The sequence below is a fragment of the Maniola hyperantus genome, chromosome 22, assembly GCF_902806685.2.
Source record: "Maniola hyperantus chromosome 22, iAphHyp1.2, whole genome shotgun sequence".
NCBI lineage: Eukaryota > Metazoa > Arthropoda > Insecta > Lepidoptera > Nymphalidae > Maniola > Maniola hyperantus.
The window spans coordinates 6,856,471-6,882,842 of NC_048557.2; the positions used below are offsets into that span (position 1 = coordinate 6,856,471).

Sequence of the window (26,372 nt, forward strand, 5' to 3'; positions counted from 1 at the left end):
GATAAGGCCGCTGATTGTATGTTCTTCTTTTACATGTTTCTTTTTGTGTCTTTTTTTTATTTTTTGGTGTACAATAAAGAATATTAAAAAAAAAAAAAAAATATGGGTATAACCTTTTTTAATAAAATTCCGCAATCTATTTGGGACTTGCCTTTACACAAGTTTAAAAAAATCTATTAAAAGTATGCTCCTGAAAACCGGCCAAGTGCGTGGCGGGCCACGCGCAGTGTAGGGTTCCGTAGTCACAATCCTCGAAAAACAGATGTAACTCCTTAACCTGTGAACCCCACTTAAGTAGCCATGATAGTTTTCCTTTAAAATTGATTATATATACTACTGCTGTGAATTTTTTCACGTTCCTATATACTACCATTTGGCTGATAGAGGGGGGGGGGACGGGGGGGACACACTTGACTCTAATAAAAATTAACACTTTAAAACATCATATTTTAAAAAACGGATCTAGTAATCAAAAAACGATGTTCCCAGACGCACAGTATTTTTAAAAGACCTATTCAACGATATCCCACACTATGAGGTAGACGAGAAAAAAATCACCATTCATCCCCACTTTACATGTATATAATATTAAATTGCTATTAATATTATTATTATAAATTATTAAGTATATAAAATTGCTATACTAAGTGGGGTATCATATGAAAGAGCTTAGGTACCTGTACATTCTAAAACAGATTTTTGTTTATTTTTATGCATCATAGTTTTTGATTTATCGTGCAAAATGACGATAAAATACGATTGTAGTACGGAACCCTCAGTGCGCGAGTCTGACTCGCACTTGGCCGGTTTTTTATAAATGCCTGCCAGCCCTACAGCACTTGTTGACCGTGCGAGCGCCCTCTCGAATGTTAAAACCAACAGCCGACGAGATGTTAATGTGGAAGCTTAGCCTCGGCGCTGAAACAATGTCGTCGACGTTTCCTTTTGCATTTTTCCTTTTTAAACGAAAACAACCTGAAAGTTCACGACCCTGACGACAATTTTCATTTTTCAAACGATCAAATCAAATCATTTATTTTTATTAACGTTCTGTTTTTCAAACAAAATATGTACACGATGTTCGAGGACCCTGAAATATTTATATATCATTTTACAAATGGACGTAAAATTCAGATGCTAGTAATGCGCCGGAGTCTTTACTAATGAAACCTTAGTTTTTGTCCTGAAATTATGCATTTGAATTTCAAATCAATATTATTTTTTAACTTAGTTTCTTAAAAAACGATCCGCAACATTATTGAAAAATATGTCATCATTTTTTTAATGGTGATAGTGATCGGTACATATTTTTTTAAATATGTAAGTTACTTATTTAAAAGTATGCACCTACTTATGACCACTAATGTTTTTCTGCTTATAAAATTCAGAAATATTTTTATAACTCTTCACACCTTAGAAAATCTAAAAAAAACAGTTATTAAAATAAAGTCGGAATAGTCCTAAGCAGGTTCCTTCAAATAAACGGGTAGAAACTACTAACTTTTTAAACAGTGTGAGTTAGACCAGTCGTAATCTTCTGAACATCTGCTCGATTGCGGTAGAATGACAGCTACAATGTCACGATTGCAATCACCTCTGATTGGTTGACGCTCGCTCACTATTTGCTACAATGCATTTTTGCAACAAGAATCGTACAAATTCAACCAATCGCAACAATTGATATTGTAATAATGACTGATGCAGGTTTTACTAAACCTACCTACAGATTTATTAAACAAAATGACAGGCCTTAGTTACCAGTCACAGTGAATCGTAAATTTAAATAAAATTTAAAGCGACGACGTTCTTTAAAACTAATTCGATTTAGCCACCCGGGCTAAGTGCTGTGAAAATAGTTAAAAGGTTGCAAGGCGAAATTGCATTAAGCCGTTATAAAAGTTGCCAAGTTTCCGTGCCCGTGATAAATGGTATTTTAAACTGTTGGCAACATCAAGTGTGGCGACTCGCTAAGTGAAACGGGTTTTCTGTAATAAGTAACCTTCGAACTATTCATTTTTAGGGTTCCGTACCTCAAAAGGAAAACGGAACCCTTATAGTATCACTTTGTTGTCTGTCTCTCTAGAAACCTACAGGGTACTTCCCGTGGACCTAGAATTCCGAAATACATTTATTCACGCCAGAATTCCCAAATGCGTTCTATTCCGAATTATATTTTCGCTAACTACCCTCGTTTAATTACATACTTGACCGATGCAAAATACATATTGAAAGATAAACAGAGAAAGATGAAATATTCAAACAATAAAAACAGGTTTAACATATAGCTATAGGTACCATATTTGTTGAAGCTAAATATATAACGTGGATTCGGTGGGGGTATATATTATAGAGCCCTTGTTTTTTTAGTCTGTTTGCTAAAGACGCATCTACATGCGGCCCGCGCCTATGTAAACAGATAGTGTAAACAAGCCCTTATGAACGCATCCACCGCTTTTAATAAAGCACCCTTGTCATGTTTTTTTTTTCAACCATTTTTATTTTAGCTGCGAATTAACATGCCCTGATTTTGAATCTTAAAAAAGTGTTTCACGAATACGTAGGCATATTCTAGACTCTTAAAAAAATATTGCCATCGACATAACTGTCAGTTTTTAAGATGTGAAAAGTTATTTTTGAAATCTTTAAAAGAGTAAGTATGTGACTTGTAAAGTTGAATTTAGAGCTTTTCTACAAGACATCTCTCTGAAAGAAATTAATATTACTAATACTATTTGTTATTTAGTTTTAAACGTTTCTGGTTAAGTACCTAGTGATGAAACTCATAAGATAAAACTTTTTGCACCCTGGGACTGACAATCTCCCAAAAATAAAACATGTGATGTTTTGCTTTTTCGTGTTAGCGACCGAGGCATAGACAACACTAAGCTTTACTCAAGTGTCGGTTTACACTCTAGAATTATTCATTGTGTTTAAAAGCTTTCATACGAGATATGAATTAGGTAAACTTAGTGTTTAATTACCAGATACTTAGTCCTATTCTACTCAGTGGGTAGGTACTACATAGGTGTCTCAGCTATTCCAAACCTTCTTTCTAATGAATAACTTTATTACATTTATATTAGCAGGTTAGTCAAATAGTACTACTTAGGTACACCAATTTGTTATTTGTAATTACTAAGGTCAGTTAAGTTACCACAGAAAACTTACAGATGAAAACCCCGCGAAAGCGTGCGGCCTTGTTTGTTCTGGTGTTAGTAAACGAGGCATAGACAATACAGCCACCTTACCGCGGTGTAAACTGGAGTTTATTTTACCTGGATACGTGCCTCAGGCAATCCAATCTTTTCAGCCAGTCGCTCCCTCGCGAACACATCCGGGTAGTGCGTGCGCTCGAACTCTGTGGACATCCGTTGAAAAATTAAATTTCGAATTGGAACGCTCCAAATTTGAATCGCGGGGCTGTTTGGATTCGATTTGTGACTTTGAAGTCGATTTCGTGTTTCCTCTTTTAAATAGTCACGGTTTTTGATTATTTGTTTATTAGCTACACAAAAATTTCATTACCATTTAACTGCATAAAAATACTGACACTGAAAAATTGGAAAAGGAATAGAAATTTTTGTATGATAGCGTTTAAATTTTAAAAAAGATATAATTTTCTGACCAGAATTATTTATAATATTTTTATATCACCTACACAAGCAGACAAAGGTCAAGGCAACGTGTTAAAGTAGCGAGAAAGGACTCAGTAAATGCAATCAAGAAATAGCAATAACAAAAAGCAATAAAGGACATTCTCTGCTCTGAGACTCTATCGGTAGTAGGAACAAAAAACAAAAAGTGAGATTAACACAGACTCCAATAATTGGGCCCGTGCCACCGGTCGAGCGCTGCGCAAACATGTGGGGCAATATTTATTTATTTACTAATAACTTGTTATTGCAAACAATAAATAAGGTCATTACTCATTAATAAAAACCATCAAAAATCTGCGAGAAACAAAGAAGATATTCAAATTGTTTGCTATTAAAAATAAGTTTTAGTTTCAGGAAAGGAGGCGGCATTATACTTCCATATTCAACCTAAAGTAAGATCTCGAAGTTGTCCGAAAGAACACAGAAAATGGGAAGTAAGAAATAGCAATATCAAAAAGCAATAAAGGACATAGCTACTCCGAGACTCTATCGGTAGTACAAGCAAACAAAAAACAAAAAGTGAGATTAACACAGACTCCAATAATTGGGCCCGTGCCACGGGTCGAGCGCTGCGCAAACATGAGGGACAATATTTATTTATTTACTAATAACTTGTTATTGCAAACAATAAATAAGATGAAAGGGACGCCAAATTGGTTTATGAAGGCTCGAGGGAGCGCTTATGGTACCTATGTGGAGGTATAAGTGGAACTGTCGACTCTTAGCTCTGATTTGTGTTGGTACTGCGATCTAGGAGTTGAGTTGTATGGGTATATTTTAAGGCAGTGATGGGTTGTAGAGTTTTTGAAATGGAGGAGTAAAAAGTTGGATTTAGGTTACAGAAATGTGCTGTCCACATTTAATTTTGTTGATTTAAGTTATTCGACTTGTGACAGGAGATAGCACGAAGAGCTTACATGAGATAGGCAAGTACCTATAGAGAGTAACAGAGCTTTACTAAATTGAAAATGTTCTTGAAATAAATATATAAAATAAAAAATATAATGTACACAATATAATAACAAAATAAAATAAATAAAAATATAATATGTCCAAGCAATGACAGATAAGTATAAATTATCTAATGATGAGTTAACTAAATAAAAATAAAGTTCGACATTGAATACAACTGAATTAAAATAAAACGGACTTCAAAGGAAGGGTAAACATTTCAAATATATATTTATTTATCAGTAAGCAGAGCCCAGAGATACCTATATACGAGATGATTAAAAACAGTCAACTTTATGGTCTCTACTTGGTTTCTAGCTACGGTGCGGTGGGGAGAACTATTCTAGTATATGAAATACCTATAAATATAAAGTAAAATTACCTTTCTCAAGGCTATCTATCTGGTCGTTGGTGAAGGAGGTCCGATTCCGCTGCAGCTTCCGTTTTAGCCGTAGCCTCATCTGCGAGTCTTCATCTCCCGATGACGCGTGCTCGCTGTTGCCGTCTGACCCAGCTTCCGATTGTAAGGTATCTGCTGGAGAAAACATGTTTGTTATTTTCTAGTATATTATTTGAGCGATCTTCCTGACGCAGGCGATACAACTGAGATCCTAGGTATAAGTGGAATGGAACGTCCCGGGTTCAATTCCCAGCGGGAACGAAATGGAAATTTTAAAGTTCTAATTTGTCTTTGGTCTGGGGCCCTACTACGATCGCTTAAAGTCGTAATGTTTTAATATTGTTTTGATATTTTCATACAAAACTTGTATTGTATAATTTATTACTTTAAGCGGTGGTAGTGGGGCCCCTGGTCTGGTGGGTATATTCGGCTGTGGTTACCACTTTACCGATAATTGCTTGGTGAGATCGCGGTCAGGGTTTAACTTGTCAATTGTCATGGGAAAAAAATAGGCAAGCATTGCAAGGAGGCAATTTTTAATCTAAGTAGGAAAACAAAGGGTTCCTAAGTTATTTAAACCAAAGCTAGTGAATAATGCTTATAAAGTTGGTATGACTCTACTTCACATTTTAGATTTTAAATGCCCCTCGATTTAATCGAGTCGAATTTAATATCATAAAACACCGCACCATTTGCGATGCGAGTTTAAAACGTCGACTATTAACAAATGTATCAGAGGGGGTCGGCCTCTTCGTCATAAACTATCAACACAACACTCGAACGAAACGTCATACAACTATCGCGCGATGCATCAGCGAAATTGCACAAATGCACTCTAGAATTACAGACAAATAAAAAGAACCAGTCATCCTGACCTATACGTTTCAACCCTTAGCTTTACACGTAAGGCCACAGCTTTGTAAAATAAGCGATATCACAGAGCGGGCACTTTCACTATACCTGGTTTTCGACCTGGTTCCTCCTTCACCTTTCTACCATCGTACCGTAAGGCACCGTCAAAGTCGGCACCCGTACGAAGTCGAAATTCCGGATACGTACGAAGCGATTTGCCTCCTCATTTCTAATTCGAACCAGCATTAGTTTTCCCCTCCAATTACAATATGGGTACCTTCAAGTCAAGAGTGAATAGACATCTTCTAGGCAAGCGCGCTCCAATTAGGCTGCATCATCACTTACCACCAAGTCTGATTGCAGCCAAGCGCTAGTCTATCATCTAGGCATCGCTAAAAGCTATGGCCCCGGGGTAATTTTTACCCTAAAGGTCTCTACACATTGGACGATCCCCCAAATTAGGGTGATGTCAAAATTAAACGTTACTCGTAATGTTGTCGACATGCCCTCAACTAATTGATTAATTTGCTTTATGGTCGGGCCACTTGAGCCGGGTTCGATTCCCGAGTCGGTAATGGTGGTACGGTTAGCTGGGTCCGCTCAATGGCCGGCCTGTTACGCAATCTGTCACATTTTTCTGATGATACACCGTTAGTATGTGGGCGGGAGGATACCTATAATTTCCTTAATGGATGTATATTTGACCTTTTCGAGATCTTCGGAGTTAACATGCGAGTAAGAGCCTTTAAGAAAGAAATTGTGTCTTTATTTGTAAACTTCGATATTATTTCAATTTGATTTCGTAATTTTTAGGTCTTTATATTCAACCTAACGCTGGTTTACTACTGAGAACGGCTCTCAGAATGAGAAGAGTTTGGCCATAGCTTTTTTGTAAGCATTTTAAGTTTTCTTTTTGTAACCCTTATCTGTGTTTTATGGTGCAATAAAGTATATACATACATGCATACCTTTTACAACATTTTGGAGAACATTTAGGCTGCAGGTTTGCTCACAATGTTGTCCTTCACCGTTAAAGCAAGTGATCTTTAATTGCTTAGCTCCGAAAAGTTAGAGGTGTGTGCCTAGAATCGAACCCTGGACCTCCCGACTAAAAAGACATCTACAACTATATCTAAAAAGACAGGCTACTTTTTATCCCGAAAAAATAATTTACACGCGCGCGGACGGTTTCATGAGTAGAGATCTAGAATAGATAGATTCGTCTAGTAGGTACAGTACACCGCTGAAAGTAATGTACATCGACCTTTAGAAGGAGATAGCAAATTCGTAGAGCACTGTCTCTGTCGTATAGACCGACAAAACGTCATATAGTTATGAGTGACAGAGACAACGCTCTACAAAGCCGAAATGTCATTCTAAAGCCCGATCGATGTACTTTCGGCCGCGTACTGTATAACATAATATTTATGTAATATCATTGCTTATTCCCACATAAAAGCTAAAAGTATCCATCCAAAATCCAAACGTCAAAAGACGTCCTTTTTCAAATAAAAATAAAAACCGGCCAAGTGCGATTCTGACTCACTCACCGACGACGGTTCCGTATCTGGATATTTTTTTCGACATTTTGCACGATAAATCATCATATTATACATAAAAATAAATAAAAATTTGTTTTAGAATGTACAGGTAAAGCCCTTTCATATGATACCCCATTTGGTATAGTTATCTTAATTTGAAAATTGAAACTACTAATAATATTTTAATTTCTTTCTGTGATGTCACCAGAAATTCACGGTTTTCGGATTTATTCCTTTACTTGTGCTAAAAGACCTACTTACCTACCTGCCAAATTTTAAGACTCTAGGTCAACGGGAAGTACCATATTTCTTGACAGAGACGACAGACTGACAGACAGACAACAATCTGTACTTAAGTATAGCAAGTAGCTCGTAGCTTTAGTTTTAAGTTTGCGTAATAATTATCACCACTATATCTTACAAATCCAACATCTGACCACCAAAAAGAGTAATTTATTACCTATTTTGAATAAATCATTTGACTTTGACTTTGACAAGTAACAATAAAATTACAGTAAAACGAAAAAGACAAAAAAAAGCCATTCATAGTACCGACCTACAAAAGTCTCCGACTGCCATGTTGAAGGAAAAAAGGAAGGAACACATTAAAAAAAGACAACGAACTGATCTTATAACGGTTCCGTTTTTCCTTTTGAGGTACGGAACCCTAAAAATCGCCAATTCGCAGCGCTTATCTCGCCACTCGTAATCGCATTCGACGTACAAACTTTCACGTCGCGTGTACATGATTGATGTACGCTCGAAACACTGCCGCTTCGATCGGTTGACAATTTTGATTGATCACGCGTCGCGCGGTGTGCGTGAACCCTTATTTGGCCCGTTTCTAATGAGATCGCGCGGTGTGTGTTATGCATTTTTTGTGTGTGTAGGTATTTAATTTAAGTGTAATAGTTTATTGGGTTGCGAAGCTGAAATGGCAATGGGCAAGGCACATAAGTTCGAAAAAAAAACCGGCCAAGTGCGAGTCAGGCTCGCCCAACGAGGGTTCCGTACTACATTCGTATTTTTTCGACATTTTGCACGATAATTCAAAAACTATGATGGGTAAAAATAAATAAAAATCTGTTTTAGAATGCACAGGTAAAGCCCTTTCATATGATACCCCACTTGTTGTATACCTCACTTGAAAATTGAAAATACTAATTCATGACCACAATTTAATTTTTTTTGTTTGACGTAACCAGAAAATCACGGTTTTTAGATTTTTACCCGAATGTCTGCTATAAAACCTACCTACCTGCCAAATTTCAAGATTCTAGGTCAACGGGAAGTACCCTGTAGGTTTCTTGACAGACCGACAGACATACAGACAGACTGTAAACAACAAAGTGATCCTATAAGGGTTCCATTTTTCCTTTTGAGGTACGGTACCCTAAAAACCAATAGACGAGGGAGTTCCAAGGAGTATGAGGCGGGGGACGCCCCGTGGTTAGCGCGGGAGCTGTGCGGGTGTGCGGGGCGTCCCCACCCCGATTGTCATCTCGACCTGTCCCACACTATACTAATAACCCGTTAGACTATGTGGGTTCTCTTCTACGGATCTCCTCAGTTTGATAGAGAAATACCGACTGAGCATAGCTCTCTACATCGAACTTTGTGTAACTCTGAAATTTCTCATGAACCTCCTTTACAATCAATAATTATTTACAAAATAAGTAGATACTATAAATAATTTGTATTTATTCTTACTTAGGTATATATTATTTTTCAGAAAGCATTGTGTTATAACGCATTTTCAAAGACTGTATAAAAATTAATATTTTCTCCATTCACATTCCAACTTTTTATTTTATCATCAATCGGGAACATAAAGGAAAGAAATTCATTGAAAAACCTTTCTTGGCGGCACTTAGCCACAGCCTCGCCAATAACAACCTACAAATGATCGGAGGAAACTTCCATACAGTATAAAATATACGTATAGAACCGACAGGCGGGGGAAAATACCTAAGAGAAAATAATACGAGTAAGAAAATAAGAACGACAAACAAAAACTGCGGAGCCATCATTGATATGCTAAACTTTGGACAGGGAAGACTCAAATATCGGTAGAGAAGGACCATTTCACAGGTAGCATGTGAAAAATTACAGAAAAGTATTTTCATAATAATATGTAGATAATATTCGCTACCGTACTAATTAAAGTAGCAGGTGAAAATCACGAAAATTATTAGGTACATTCAATCTCGATTTATTTCGAATGACACTGACCAGCTAGACTGCTAGAAGATGCCAAAATGCGTGTGAATAAAACACTTACATCGCTGCGTGTATGAAACAAACTTGAATAGAAATTAATAGAACAAACAATATTTTGATACGTTTGAGTTCACTTTGAATTTTAAACCTACAATTATAAATGCGAATTTTAAAAAAAATGCCTTTCCGTGAAATATCACCTGTGAAGTCACTGTGAAGAAAAGCAATGATTTCACAAGATGAAAATAATTGAAGAGTTGAAGAGAGAGATTGAAGATTGAGAGAGTGAGAGTTGGAGAGTGAATGATTGAAGAGTGAGAGTTGACGTCATTTTGACGTCATTTGACGTATATTCAAGTAAAAAGATTCCGACGAATTGAGAACCTCCTCCTTTTTTTGAAGTCGGTTAAAAATATACCATCAGCTCGAAACTTCAGTCTAGTGCTGACGTCACTAAAATGGCGGCTACGCGTATTAGCAATTTGTGGGGCATATAGAATATTCATTTTTCACTAATACATTTGGCTACATAATGGTCCAACCGCTAAGTATATATTTTAGTAGAATTGAATATTATCGATATACTTAGTTTTGATTCGATGGTTGTAAATAAGAATGTAATATGAACAATCATGCATAAAAATAATAATATCATATTTTTAGTAAGTAATAAAAAATTTATGAAAAATGTTAATAGGACATCTTTAGTACCTACCTACTCGTAGAAGTAATTTCAAAGAAATTTTGGATCTTTGGATCTATAATAAATAATAATGTATCAATGGGTAGCAGTGAAAAAAATTGGAGAAAATAAGCACAAAGGGTGAAAGAAAGTTAGAAATCGGAGAGATAAAGAGAATCGCAGTTGTCGAGGCGCAAGGGGCGCAAATAGGCGCATGGGGCGCAAATAGGCGCATGGGGCGCACGGGGTGCAAAGAGGCGCATGGGGCGCAAAAGTGCGCAAGGCCGTTTGCGTAGCGTAGCCGCAATGGTCGATTGCTGTCGCGCGATTATGTGAGATCGATACTGTCACTCAGGCAAGTTCTCGCGGACATGTCCTGGCTAAGGTAGAAGCGAATCCTATTATTTTTACCCGTACTTTGTAGAAAACTTCTTTAGGAAACGCATCTGAAGAAGTGATATTATGGGACCTTGAAGTAAAAACTTCAAGGTCCTGTTACCGACATGCTATGTCAAGTATTTAAGTTTTTTTTATCAACATAAAGAATGTTTAACAAGTCCACTTTAGACACAGCCAAATCCAGCCAGTCTTTAGATACGTCTATAGTCTATTTTCCCTCATATTTTCCTATAATAAGCGATAAGGTCACCTTTTGTATCCTACTTCTATCTATGTTTTCTGTTCTTATATTGTTATTTTCCTTTTTGTGGTGGTACAAAGTGTAGGTATAGTAATAATAATACTAAGTATCTAATGTATCTACTTATTTTTTCATCATCATTATTGATTTGAGCACAGGACTTTTAGAATGAGAAGGGTTTAGGCCATAGTCTGCCACGCAATGTTGATTGGCAGACTTCACACACCTTTAAGAATACTATGGAGAACTCTCAGGCTTACAGGTTTCCTCTTGATATTTTCCTTCAATGTTAAAGCAAGTGATATTTATTATGCTTAAAATAAAACGCACATAACTCCAAAAAATTAGAAGGGCGTGCCCGGGATCTAACCCTCACTTTCGCGAGGCTGTCACCGCTCCACTTCATTTTTACATACTTAATATAAAATAACTAAAAGTGATGTATGTTTTATATTCCGCAGTCTCTTATATCTTGTACCACGATCATTCCCGCGGCTCCAGCCTTGCGACCGGACAATAGACGACTCGCATAATTCGACACGCTTCCTCCATTCTTCAAACTGATGTAACAAATTTTAATATCCCATGGCTGGGTATAAAGACGTTGTATGCGAGTACTAGGCCTGTGACTTAGTCCGCGTGGATTTAGGTATTTAAAAATCCCGTGGGAACTCTTTGAATTTTCGCGACTAAAATTACCTACCTACATCCTTCCCCGAGACGCAAGCTGCCTCTGTACCAAACGTCAAAATTGGTTAAACTGATTGGCTGTGAAAAGCTAGCAGGCAGACACACTTTTGTATTTATAATATTAGTAAATATGGATGTAACGATTTCATGTAGAATCAATAAGATTAAAAATCCAGTAAAACTCAGGGTATTCTATATCCATTTCCAGGATACAAGCTATCCTATCAAAATGTGCTCGGCAGTTGATCAGTAAGCTAACAGACAGGCAGACACACTTTCATATTTAAAATATTCATCTGTTCTGGAAGTTCGAAAGGAAGCCCAGGACATAACCACTACCCATACTACAAATATATGAAAGTGTGTTTGTCGTTCAATACCTAACGCCGCAACGGAACAACGGATTGACGTAATTTTTTGTATCCAGGACATAGCCAAAGATCGCAGAGTGACCCTTTTATCCCTGAAAATCAAAAAGTTTCCACTGGGAGTTTTAAAAATCTAAATCCACGCGGACGAACTTGCGAGCATCATCTGGTAGAAAATATTTGCAACGTGCAGCGACAAGCTACTTGATGTACAATTTATAGCAAATTAATGGCTCGTACGACCACTTTTCCGCCCGTCCTAATAAACCATTATTATCAACAATTCACCACTCTACTCAGACCCCTGCGAAAGTGAGATTCATCTTACATCCTATACATTTGCCGCCATTCATTAGGAAGCGGGGGTCAATCGATGTGGTTGTTTGTAATCAACATCTTTCCCCAACAGGGTCATCTAAATTACTTAGTATTGGGGTAGATAAGGTTTAGTTTTTATTATTGTGTGCTCGAGTGTAGCAATTGATGTCTCGTAATGTGTGTCGGTGACTCGGTAGGGATGCTGCCTGCTGGGGAGAGATGGGGCGAACTATGCTCTGATATTGTGCGGTAATTGCTGGTTGGTTATACATGTGTTTTTGTTTTGCTTATAATCTACACTTAATTTGACTATTGAAATAACTATGGAAGTTTCTAAGAAAACATTAATTTCTAAGAAAAAAAGGTAATGACCGCCGAAGTTTTTAGCAAATACTTAGCTTGTTCTGAGTTCTGTAACACACTTGACTAATTTTTTAAACTTAAAAATAGAAGATTCATCATCATCATCTTCACTTCTTTTTTTTATTCAAATACATGCCTTTGACTGCAATCTCACCTGGTGGTAAGTGATGATTCAATCTAAGATGGATGCGGGCTAGCCTGGAAGGGGTATGACAGTTTTATTAAACCCACACCCCTTTAGTTTCTACACGGCATCGCATCGTACCGGAACGCTAAATCGCTTGGCGGCACGGCTTTGCCGGTTATAAGTGTCACAAATTATGTACCTAGATAGGTAACAATTTGCTGAATGTAAACGAAAAAGAGATGAAAATGAACGCCGTGCGTCAATCAGTCGATGTTTTTTCGCCCAAAACGGAATACATCGGCCATTTTGTTTCGTTTTATTCCCGTTGTGTACCTACTCCGAGAACATTGGCCGTGCCCGCCGACCTGTTAACCGACGGAATATTAATAATTCGTAGGCCATTGCGTGTATCGACAAAAACCTTACATCACTACCATTTTCACGTTTTTGTTTTATTAGAAAAATACTTCGTCCGCGTGGAATTAGGTCTTTTTAAAAACCCGTGGGAGCTCTTTGATTTTCCGGGATTAAAAGTAGCCTATGTCATTCCCCAGGTCTTTATCTATACCCATGCAAAAAATCACGTCAATCCGTTGCACCATTGCGACGTGATTGAAGGACAAACCAACAAACAAACACACTTTCGCATTTATAATAAAGGTACCTACTGAATACGAGTATCAATATCAATACATCTACTGCCATACTTTATATTATAAATGCGAAAGTGTGTCTGTCTGTCTGCTAGCTTTTCACGGCCTAAGGTACAGTTTAACCGATTTTGATGAAATTTGGAACAGAGTTACTTTACATCCCGGGGAAAGATATATGCTACTTTTTCTTCCAGAAAATCAGAGAGTTCTCACGGGATTCTAAAAGACCCATCCGTTTCACCGATTTATATGAAATTTGGGACAGAGGTACTTAGCTTGATGCATTCCAGAAATTGTTTACATATTGTTACAAGAGTAAAATAAGTATAGGTAATAATGTAATAAGTAGGTGCTACGCTTCTTTTAGAAAAGCTCGTCCTATCGTTAACTCTACCAACGAAATACCAATTTTGAAAAAGGCATTAGGCACTGTACAATCATTTAAAATCATAAAAATTGTATTCACAAAAACGAATAAAATTCAGTGGCGATTGTGTCAAAATAACTCCTGTAATTGAACTACCTATTTATATCGAAAAATTACAAAAGGTTAGACAGAAGTCAAAATTTCTACAGAAAAATGGATTGAAAAACAGAAGAATAAAAAGTATAATGCAATTATTGAAACCTCCCCTTCGCAGTTGTAGCGATATCGCTTATAACAAAACTATCGATTACACTCTACTTCACTCGCACTCGATTGGAGTAGGTACACGAGTGAAACAATAGCTATTTAATTGGACTCTCACTCACAATTGAGTTAAAATTCAAAGGCACTCATAGTGACGTGTTAAAAAGTTAATAGCTCAGATTTCGCGCACCGTTTGTTCTGACGATGGATGGTTTGAAATCGAGACTGCGGTTTCAATTACAACTTAGGGAAATTAGGGTTACATCTGTAATTTTAAGTGTATTTATTATTATAAACTAGATGATGCATGACTTTGTCTCCGTAGATTTAGGTTTTGAAAAATTCTTTGATTCTATAGTCTATATATCCGTCCCCAGAATGCAAGCTATCTCTGTACCAAATAGACGAATGCCCGTGACTTCATCTATGTGGATTTAAGTTTTTTTTTAAATCCTGTGACTAAAATTAGCCTGTGTCTTTCATCGGGATACAAAACTCTGTACCAAATTCGTCAAAAGCTAACATTTTGAATATTAGGATGGAAGTGTGGATTTACTAGGTGGTTATCACTATACCCATATGCGAAAGGGTGTTCTCTCAATTCACGAAATAAAAAGAAGCTTTAATGTAAAATCATCACAATATATACAAACAAATAAAAAAGAAAATCAAAAAGTGTCGCGATCAATTTAATCAACTGTTAATACCCCAATTATCTGCGTAAATATTTATTCGAAATTGTTACCTACTCTCTAATTTACTCCTGCCAAAAGAAGTATTCATTATGTAAAAGTGTCACATTGGTACATTAGCAAACAAGAAAGAAATCACAAAAGTGTCGCGATCAATTTAATCAACTGTAAATACCCCAATTATCTGCGTAAATATTTATTCGAAATTGTTACCTACTTTCTAATTTACTCTTGCCAAAAGAAGTAAGTATTCAAATAAAAGTGTCCTATAGGTACATTAGCAAACAAAAAAGAAATCACAACGGTGTCACAATCAAATTAATCAACTGCAAATACCTCAATTATTATTTGCGTAAATATTTATTCGAAATTGTTATGAAAACGGCGATGTTTGTCGTACTGCGGCAACTCAAATAATTGCACAAATTGCTTGTGCACACCGGGTTAGAATATAAACAGTTGACGCGGCGTCGCGTCGGTCAACTAGTGGTCGCAAAATTGTACGACAAATTCACTTCGATGTCAGAGATCAAATAGAGTAAACTATCTTACCTACTTAGATTGTATATTTCTACTACCTTATCCCCACAACTTCGTCCGCGTGAACTACACAAATTTCAAACCTCTATTTTACCCCAGGGGTTGAATTTTCAAAAGTCCTTTCTTAGCGGACGTCTACGTCATGTTAATACTTAATAGCTATCTACATGCCAAATTTCAGCCAGTTGATATCAGTCAGTCAGTCGAATTTTCATTTAATATATATAGATATCCTTAGGCACTAATAATAAAGTGTGTCTGTTTTTATGTCTGTCTGTCACCCTATCAGCTAGTCATCTATATTCTATAGGTATAGAAAGTAGCAACTACTAATCAACTATAATGGCGATATACTTTTTAGGAAAGATACCTAACAACAGATAAACAAATATAACGGCTTAAAAACTATCATTTAGCCTTACCTATTTAAAAAAAATATGTGAATAAATATTACCTACCTTTCAACACTTTTAAAAGAAGAATATCTTAGGAGACAATTTAACCAAGTAAAACTGGTGTAAGTAAGAAAATTCGAGTCACGCGCGCGGCCGGTGGAGTGCGGAGTGTGATGTCAAAGTGCACAGAGCAGCACGTGTCCTCATTTGTAACCCGGACCGTTTCATGTGGACTTTTAGCTGCCTTATCTCTTAAATAAGTTTACAATATAAATAAATTGATGAAACTATTACTTATTTGAAGCCAACAAGTAGATATCATATGATCTAACCAAAAAACAGGACTGCCTTGCCAAAAATTTCACTAAAAAGTAAAAAACGATTGATGAAAAAAAATGTTTTTTCACGGCATACTGCCGCCATATTGGATTTATTTTTTCAAAATTTGATAGCCTGATCACTCGGGAATCGGGATGATGTTAGGATTTTAACGATATCTCATAAGTACATCCAAATCTGTTCAGATGTTTAGAAGTTGTGGTGGTATAAAGAAACTCACATGACATACATGATTCCTAAAAGCGTTCCATTTTTTCCTAAAACTGATATTGAAATGTTTCCGATAACAGTTTAAGTTTTCAACACGTACTTACTTTCTCAATGTCATCGGCCTGGCTGTCCAGCGCGGAAATGCAGCCAGTATTCTTAGCACCATAACACACGGGCATGATTTGTATAGTAATTAGATAAGGCTAGCTTTAAGTTTTATTGTAATATCTATAAATATATTATATAAAAGTAAAAGACTGATCTATCAACGCACAGCTCAAACTACTGAACGGATCGGGCTGAAATTTTGCATGAATATTATGACGTAGCCATCCGCTAAGAAAGGATTTTTTAAAAGTCAACCCCCAAGGGGGTTAAATAGGGGTTTGAAAGTGTAGTCCATGCGAAATAAGTCGCGAGCATGATAAGCTAGTTTTCAATAAAATGCCACAATTTATAATAAATTTCGCTTTTAGTAGGTAATAGCTTCAAATAAACTAGCAAAGCTTCAAGTAAGTATTCAACTGTAAAGACGTTTAAACGATGTAAAGTGGGTAGTGCAGCGATAAACTGCACTGAAATAGCGCAGTACGAGAGAGACCGATGAAACCACGCGTTTAGCATAATTGCTGAAAACTGTCGAGAACCTGATTTACACAGACAGACAATACTCACTAACAGTCTCCAGCAAAAATAAAAAGAAATTGCCGAGTTTCTGGGATCGACAGTACAGTTCAAACCTACTATTTCTAGGGTTCCGTACTCAAAGGGTAGCAACTGGACCCTATTACTAACTACAATTTTTTTTCGTTGAAATCTAAATTCCAGCCAGCCAATTTCTTAAAACTCTAGGTCAATTCCGTAAAACCTGTATCAATCATTATTACAATCGCAATTGCTGTGATTGGCTGAATTAATGGTATTCTTGTTTCAACAATGAATTGTAGCAAATAGGGAGTGAGCGTCAACCAATCAGAGGTGATTGCGATCGTAACATTGTAGCTGTCATTCTACCGCAATCGCGCAGCAGGATTGCCATCTCTAATCCGAATGTAATAAAGCGTAACCGAACATCACACGAAAAGCAAAGAGACATAATCTTGCAGGCCACAAAGACGAAGAGCGCCGTACTAGTATCTACCCAATGTACCCATAACCCACCCCTTCCCTTCCTTTAACCCACCCTCCGTTCAGGAATTTAAGTAGGGCTATCTACTCTACTAATCTTTTTTTTTATTCGGATCAACAAACTAAGAAAACTGACTGACTGATCTATCAACGCACAGCTCAAACTACTGGACGAAATGGGCTGAAATTTGGCATGCAGATAGCTATTATGACGTAGGCATCCGCTAAGAAAGGATTTTTGATAATTCAACTCCAAAGATGATGAAATAGGGGCTTGATATTTGTGTAATCCACGCAGACTAAGTCGCGAGCATAAACTAGTAACATATAATATAACAGTAATAACTAATATTATAATAATCTTGGCTTATTTGGAGTCTTTTACTATTTAACCGTTGGTCCTGATCTGTCCAGTCCTGTCGGATTGTCAGCCAATAAGACTTGAGAGTGAGGGAATACAGAGTGCACCCTTGTACACTAATAGTACCTATCTCCTAGCTAATCTTTGTTGAGATTGGTCCACGTGGCCGAAATTCGGTCGGAAGGAGAATAGTAGGTCCTGAATCGACGATAATATGTCAAATATTAGGCTATTTTGGTGACGTGAAAAGGCCGGCTACGCATCGGCGGTTCCTCTGGTGCTGCAAATTTTCATGGGCGGCGGTAATCACATAACATCAGGTGACCCGCCTGCTCGTTTGCTCGCTATCTCTATTTAAAAAAAAAGTGAAATCAAAGAAACACGGGCGATTCATAGGCCTGCCAGTGACGTCGAGGCCTCGACGTTTCGTTAGTCGTCGAAATCTCGTCATCGTTCGTTTTTTCGTGTTATAAATAATTGACAACCCTACAAGTTACTTACTACCTAGATCTCAGTCGTCTAGATCGTGGCTCAAAGCGAACGGGAAAAAGGACATCGCTGTCATGTCATGACCTCTATTAGGTGTCTGACACTAGTGTCATTATCTCACGCTTGGAATCCCGCACTAGAAATTGTATGCCCTATTTATGCTCTATTATGATGAACATCGAAATTGTGTCTCTACTCTCTACGGCACTTGAACATACTTACTAGACATTCTAAAGGAGAGTCGATATTATCAACCGGGACCCTGTTCGGTTTTTAAGGTTCCGTAGGCTGTATCTCATGAACCGTGATAGTTAGATAGTTGAAATTTTCACAGATGTTGTGTTTTTGTTGCCGCTATATAATAAGAAATACCTACTAAAAACAGAATAAAATAAATATTTAAGGGGGCGCCCATACATCAAACGTATGTATATGTACGTGCGTGCTTATGTGTGTGTGTGTGTGTGAGAGAGAGAGAGAGAGAGAGAGAGAGAGAGAGAGAGAGAGAGAGAGAGAGAGAGAGAGAGAGATAGAGAGAGTATGAGTGTGTGTTGGGTGTGTTTGTGTGTGTGCGCATGTGTACGTTTGTGTGTAGGTATGTGTGTTTGTTACTCTTTCACGCAAAAATACTGGACGGATTTGACTATTTGGAATGGAGATAGATTATACACTGGATTAACACATAGGCTACTTTTAATCCCATAAAAATCTGTAATTCCCGCGGAATATTAAAACATATAACACATATAGGCACTGAGGACAAACCTCTGTGGTTTTTTCAGTGTTTCTTGTTTAAGCTTTTGATTTGTATGTATTTTGATTGGATAATAAAAATAAAATAAAAAATATACCTACCTATATCCACGCGGATATCAGCTATTTGCTAATAAACTCTAGGGCATACCTCTTTTATGTTCTTCGGTGTTCGGCCTATTCAATTGGGGAGGTAGGGGAGCGGGCAACGTGGGCGCTGTCGGCGCGGTGGGTAGGCCGGGGTACCACCACCCTGTCGCCGCCTGTCCGTTGAACATTCTTAACTTCTCATAAACACTGTCGTTTTGCGCTGATGCTGCTTGTTCCTTCTGCGACGCGAGGTTCCTTAATACACGGTTGATTGATGATACCTGCAAAGATGAACTGTTTTAGCACAATTAAAACTGACTTCTCTAGATCAGTTATGGGTGTAATAATATTATGGTCTGTTCACTAACATAGTGTCGCTACACCCGCCGCGCAGGTGCAAGTATCTATTATTTTGCTTTTATTTTATTATTTTTTACTATAAATGTTTATTTATTTATTTTTATTATTCATGTACCAAAATTGTAGTTACAAAGTAATAATAAATTAAGTTACATTGGAAATGCTTATCTCTAAACAGAGGTTTCTTCCAGCTTCCCATTCAATGTTTCTTATTGTAAGATTAAAATAGGATTTATTCTTATGGTTATTGTAATAAAATACGAATATAAATAACTAGCTTATGCCCCCGATTTCTTCCGCGTGGACTACAAATCACGAGCGCCTAATTTACAACCTTAGGGGATGAATTTTCAAAAGTCCTTTCTTAGCGGATGTCTACGTCATACCTATACTATCTGCATGCCAAATTTCAGCCCGATCCATCAAGTAGGTAGTTTGAGCTGTGAGTTGATAGATCAGTCAGTCAGTTACCTTTTCCTTACTTACCTATATATATTTAAAAGAAGATGAGATTAATCTATATATATAAAAGGAAAAGATGACTGACTGACTGACTGATCTATCAACGCACAGCTCAAACTACTGGACGGATCGGGCTGAAATTTGGCATGCAGATAGCTATTATGACGTAGGCATCCGCTAAGAAAGGATTTTTGAAAATTCAACTCCTAAGGGGGTGAAATAGGGTTTTGAAATTTTGTAGTCCAGGCGGACGAAGTCGCGAGTATAAGCTAGTAATATCTAATATAAAGTAAACTTTCATATCCACCATTCAAAATTCCATCCTACACGTATTATAAGACCACATTACATCCCCATACCAATCTCTGCCGAACTAAATAACTATCTAATAGGAAACAAATTGCAAACCGCCCCGCCCTTTTAACTTCCAAGCACGTGTAATTTAAAATTTAATATGATTACTAAATTCCAATCGGGAGCCTCAAAGGGACACAGATTAGGGCCCTCCCCACACTTCACCCCTTCAGGGCCTAAAAACCCCAATTTCATCTACTTTCGCCGAAAAAGCACGCATGCGTAAAAACCTAACCCACACAAATAAAACCCTATGGTAAATGGATGCCCATTTAAAGCATCTATACATGGGCCAACAAGTCTACTCCTCATATGGAATAATATTCCGACTCAGACTTAAACAACTTATAACTTTTTTAGACAGTGGCGCCGATTCTGTTGTCTTTTTCTAAACTAAATTTAAAGTATCTGCTTCTTTTTCTTTTGAATATTGCTCAAACGGGACGGAACATGAATTTTACTTTTAGGAGACTCTAAATTTTAGTGCACGCTACAAATTTATATAATAGGCTCGCGACAGGCAGCTGAAGTCACGCGGTTTGACAGTACTAAATTAAATTTAAAACTGTCAAACTGTGTCTGTCCTTTTCATATTACATTAGAAAGAAGAGGATGCGAAAACTCTAAAAGTTTAGTTGTGCTCAGAATCAGTATTTTTATAAAAAAACCAAACAAACCCCTGTAAGTTTTTTATTGCAACAGTTATTCCATCTAAAAGTTTGTAGACTAGTAGATTCAGTTATTGAAAAGATACTTATATAAATGTATATGTCATCGTCAATCTGTATAGTCCGGTACTGTACAGACTACCTAGGCAATTTATAGATTACCTAAACATTCAATCAATGTATAAAACGATACGTATAAAGTATAAACCTTCCTCTCGAATCACTCCATCTATTGATGAAAACCACATTAAAATCCGTTGCGTAGTTTAAAAGATCAAAACGTAGGTACATTCGGGAAGTAACTTTGCTTTATAAGGACTATGTAGAGAATTGTCCCTTTTAAAAAGTCCGCTGACTTAAGTCGGCTTATATGGAGAGGCTTATATATGTATGGCCATTTTAACACATACATTGTAGGTACTTATATATATAGACAGTGCCGCGGGGCGTCCCTAGATAATAATATCTATCTGTTTTCTTGTTGCTATTGGCAACGCGGGAAAATGTATTTTTCCGCGTGACGGGGGAGGCTGCACAATCGTAAATGTGTTCACAGTTCTCGAGATATTACCGTCCATAATCGATTTTCCTCGAACAGTTAGACGGTTCTTGTTTCAAATCGTAAAGTTTTCAGTACAGTAAATCTGCTTTTGTGATAAAAATTGCGACAAATAAATTCTGAAAATTTTCTTAAGGGATAAATAAATTTCGTTTTATGAGCCACTGAAAATAATTTATTTCAAAATAATGACAGACGGGCTCAAATCCAAGGGAAAATCCCTATTGGACTAAGAGCCAGCGCGTGCCAGACCTTCGTTTTTTTATAAAAACTGAAATATTCTCTGCGTATTGTCCGAACACTGGGACGAACTTTTGTTTGGAATCCAAAGTTTGGATCATGGTGGCTTTGGGAGATAACGGGTAATAAAACTGTAAATAATCAATAAGTAATTGAGGTAACATTTTTTACACCTTATTGAGTACCTGGTTATCTCCCACAGACAAACAAACATCCAAAGAAACGTTCCTACCTGTGTTTGGGACAATACGCAGAGATACTTTCAGCTTTTATAAAATAACGAAGGTCTGGCACGTGCTGGCTCTTAGTCCAATAGGGATTTCCCTTAGATTTAAGCCCGTCTGTCATTATTTTGAAATTAATTCTTTTCAGTGGCTCATAAAACGGCCTTTAAAAGTTTTTCAGAATTTATTTGTCGCAATTATTATTGGAAAATAGGACATATAGAGAGATCTATATGTCCTATTTCCCAATATGAAAACATAATGGAGTACTCTCAAGCATGTGGTTCCTACAAGTGATATAGTATACAGGGTATAACCAGAACGCTAGCAAAAACTTAGCGTTATTGTTATACTTACTACCTAAACACAATCCAATACCAAAAACCATTTGCCTCATTTTGTAGTTTTAGTGATTTCGTATTTTTCAAACCCGCAATGAATAGTGTGCAAAACTCGGGTCAATGCCCCGCCTACGACGCGGCATTGCCTCAAAAGTGGCCTACTTACGCAACGTTCGTTGACCTCTAGCATCAGTCAGATGTTTTATTTGCAATATGTCGTAAACTTTTACAAAATTATTGGATACTAGATGATGCCCGCGACTTCGTCCGCGTGGATTTAGGTTTTTAAAAATCCTGTGGGAACTCTTCTATTTTCCGGGATAAAAAGTAGACTATGTCCTTCCCCGGGATGTAAGCTATCTCTATACCAAATTTCGTCAAAATCGGTCGAACGGTTGAGCCGTGAAAAGCTAGCAGACAGACAGACAGACACACTTTCGCATTTATAATATAAGTATGGATATAGATTTTATAATTTTTTTCGCGTTTTTTTTTGTGATATCATATCACTAATCATCAGTAGGTACCTGTCTTCGTTTTTGCCAGCGTTCTGGTTACATCCTGTATAAGTAGACATAGATATTGTGACGTTGTAAATTTTGAACTACTAATTAGCGTTTCGCTTTTAATTAAAATCTATTTTGTTCAAAGTATGTTGGTGCCACCTAGCATCAAGGTGCAGAACTACGCGTGGGTCGATGTTCAGAGTTCATTCGAGCCACAATAGATGGCGTTTGCTTCGTTGTCAATTGTCGTAAAAATAAAACAAAATAATTAAATAAAACCATAATATCATTTGTTTATTGTTAAGTCATTAACAAAACGGTTCTTATAATATATCCTTAGGTTCCGCAAATATTCAAAAATGAATTGGCTTTATGATCAAACTAACTGAGAGCGGCCACACTCGGGTTGCGTCTGGCAACACCGATTGCTGAGATTTAGAATTTTCCTGGAGTCAACATGTGAAGACGAATTTTTTTCGTTCCAGGAAAATCTCACTTCTTTTCGCCCATGGCTTCGCCTGGAAAAATACAATAGTCATAAATTTTAGTCATCCTAACGTATTTTCAATGTTTCATCAGTTATGGTGAGTGAAAAATCAAGTAATGTGGATTCGACAAAATGGCGGTTTGGTTAGAGAAAATCCTAATCTCATGATTTCTTTCAGTTCCAGTTATTTTAACTTCCCAAATAAATGAGGATAATGGGTTGTGGGTGGACTTCTGAAAACCATTGGTGGCCAGGAGTTCAATAGGTGAGTTGTGTTTGATCGGGAAAATTCCACGTGTCGAAATTTTCACACAGCACAAATTATAATCTTGTTTTTCTTTGTTACAGGGTTTACGTTTACGTTTACGTTTACGTTTACGTTTTACGTTTAGCTTCAGTTTTCCGTTTTAGTTTTCCGTTTGCGTTTTCGGTTTTCGTATTTATTTCTTTTGCACATTCACGTTGACAACTTAATTGCTATGGATAAGACTTGGTGAAAATCTTTGTAATGAAACATTTCGGTTGTGAAGAATCAAATAAATTGAGTTTTGGATCTTGGCCGATGCCGTCCAGCTACCTTGCAGTCTTCGCACCTACAAGTAAGCAAATGTTTGTATCCTGCAACAGTTTAGTGAACCTTCTTAGTGTATGTGTACAGTAAGAACCCTGTCTTTACTACTGAGCTTTTATTTTGAAACAATTTTATGAATTTTACTGTGTCATTGTCTATTCCATGCCAATGGCATCTTAAATTTAAAACATAGATTTTATGTACTATCTACCTAAGGCATTCTAATGTATCTAAATTAAGTCTTGGCCTTAAGCTAGAATAACTAAGTATTATTAACCATCATTCTGTATTAAGCGACCCCGGTAAAAGTTACATTAAAAACAATTTTGCCTAACATCTAGCAAATTTCATTTATAACACCTCATATGCATTACAAGGGAGTCGACGGCTAGCTTCTATTCTTTACTAGGTAGATAGATCAAGTAAAGTAAATTAAAATTATTTTTTTTTTCCTCTAATCTTTGTAAGGTGGTAGATTATTCCGTATCCGGGTATATTTCTATTCCGCACAATTTACCACCCTTACAAATGGCGCCCGAACGTTTTTTTATATAGCTATTTCAGTATATTTTGAGAAATTTTGTGAATTTTATGAAATGTACTCCGCTGATTGTACAATTTTCTAGGTAGTGACACATTGCAAAGAGCACTAAGCTGTTTTTTATGGTTAACTAACTAAATAATAACTAATAGTTAGAAATTTTGTTTGATAGTTTAAGTAATTTTCTGAGTATAGTCCAACAGTGGTTGTTTCTTATTTAATTAACACATTATAAATGGTGTTTATGCCGTTCAATTATGTTATTTGACTTACCTTGGAGGTGTATAAGTGAATGTTTGCCTTCAGTTTAGTAATAAACATTGCTTAACTGAGTTGTTGTTGGGTATTGCTTTCAATAGTAAGTACATCTTATGTTTGAAAATTCCGGTAACTTAGTATAATTAAAGTTTTGAAACGCTATGTCCTGTTAACTAGTTACACACATACATTTATAAATACTAAGAGTTACAACTTGTGAAACTAAATATATAAACTATATTCAGAGATTACATTAAGTTCAAGTATGAAGTTATGAACAATTTTTTTTCAGTGACTTGATACTTCATTATTTTGTTGAAATTTTGTTTAGAGCTGTGTTAAGGTTATGATAAAAGCTACTTCACACACAAAACATGTTAAGTTTAATTGAATGCTGGTAGTTTAAAGTGACATTTACAAACAGATTTTGTTGTATTTTAGGTTATGTGTTAAAAGTGTAAAGTAACAGTCATCAAACCATTGCACAATCTCTTTGTTTTTTTTGAAAGATAATATGCTAGTCAGAGTTCATTGCAACTTTGTTGCCTGTTTACTTTTGTAATAGTAAAGGTTGTAACACACTGTGTACTCATAAAGGTGATACTGCACCTTACAATCATTTATTCAATTTTGGGAAGTTTTATTTTGTTATATTTTGTTTACTATAGTAATAATATGTGCTTGTATTATTAACAATATTTTGGAATAGGAACATAATTGATAAAATAGTTAGGATAGACTTAAGAATATTGTTTTTGTTGTGTATTTTGCTTGTGTATATTTAATAGTTTAAATAACTTCTTTTGTGTTTGTGTTTAACCAATTTGTATAAGGCTAAACATAGACAGTTACACAAGCTCGATATTTTGTTAAATGTGTTTTGACTTAACACAATGGAACAGACTTTTGCCCAGTTTCATTCACTTTTGAAGGACGAATTGTGTTATGAGGTATCCATTCGTTCCGAAACTCCAGCACCTACAGTGCTAGGTTTAAAGAAACAGTTAAAACAATTAATTCAGGAAATTCCTTCTGAATCAATTTTAGAGACAGATTTCTCTTCTGAAAGTGAGTTAGGGGTTATTACTAAAAAACTTCAAGACTTAGAAGATTTATTAAAAAAGTGTTCTGACACTAAAGATAGACATGCCCTCTGTAGGTCTAAAGCTTTAGCTTCACATTTGTACTTTAGAATTTTGAGAATACAGTGTTCTGAACTCAGCTTAATAAGTAGGAAGAGTGAATTACATACAAAGTTGCAGAGTTTGATTTCCAGATTAGATGCTGACAATGAGTCGTCTCACGACGAATCACTGGATTCCGAGAGTACCGCCGTTGACTGCACTGGTGATAAAAATGTTGCCAAGTGGAAGTTAAATTTCAACGGACAGGGTGATCCGCGCAGTTTCATCGAACGCGTTGAGGAATATAAAAGATCTTATGGCGTTTCAGATGGAAAATTATTTGTTTCTGCATTTCATCTTTTTACAGGCCGAGCATTGTTATGGTACAGAGGCAACAAATGTCAAGTTTCGTCTTGGTCAGAATTGAGAACTTTATTTTTAGAGGAATTTGATGCAGTAGATTATGACTACAGGTTGCTAGGTGAAATTCGAGCAAGAACACAAGGCTCTGAAGAACCTGTGTCTATCTATTTCGCTGTAATGTTTGGCATGTTTTCAAGGTTGTCAACACCACTTTCCGAAGAACAA

At 36.5% G+C, this 26,372-nt stretch overlaps 1 protein-coding gene across 1 annotated transcript in view; it reads right to left on the bottom strand.

Annotated features, from left to right (window-relative positions):
• toy (twin of eyeless) overlaps positions 1–26,372 on the bottom strand; it is a 93,896-nt gene that overhangs the window by 14,673 nt on the left and 52,851 nt on the right. Inside the window, exons 6-8 of the mRNA XM_069506247.1 lie at positions 19,151–19,370; positions 4,990–5,139; positions 3,276–3,358 (exon numbers count right to left, since the gene is read on the bottom strand). Of these exons, the coding sequence (XP_069362348.1) occupies positions 3,276–3,358; positions 4,990–5,139; positions 19,151–19,370 (453 nt within the window). The remainder of the gene's footprint in view (positions 1–3,275; positions 3,359–4,989; positions 5,140–19,150; positions 19,371–26,372) is intronic.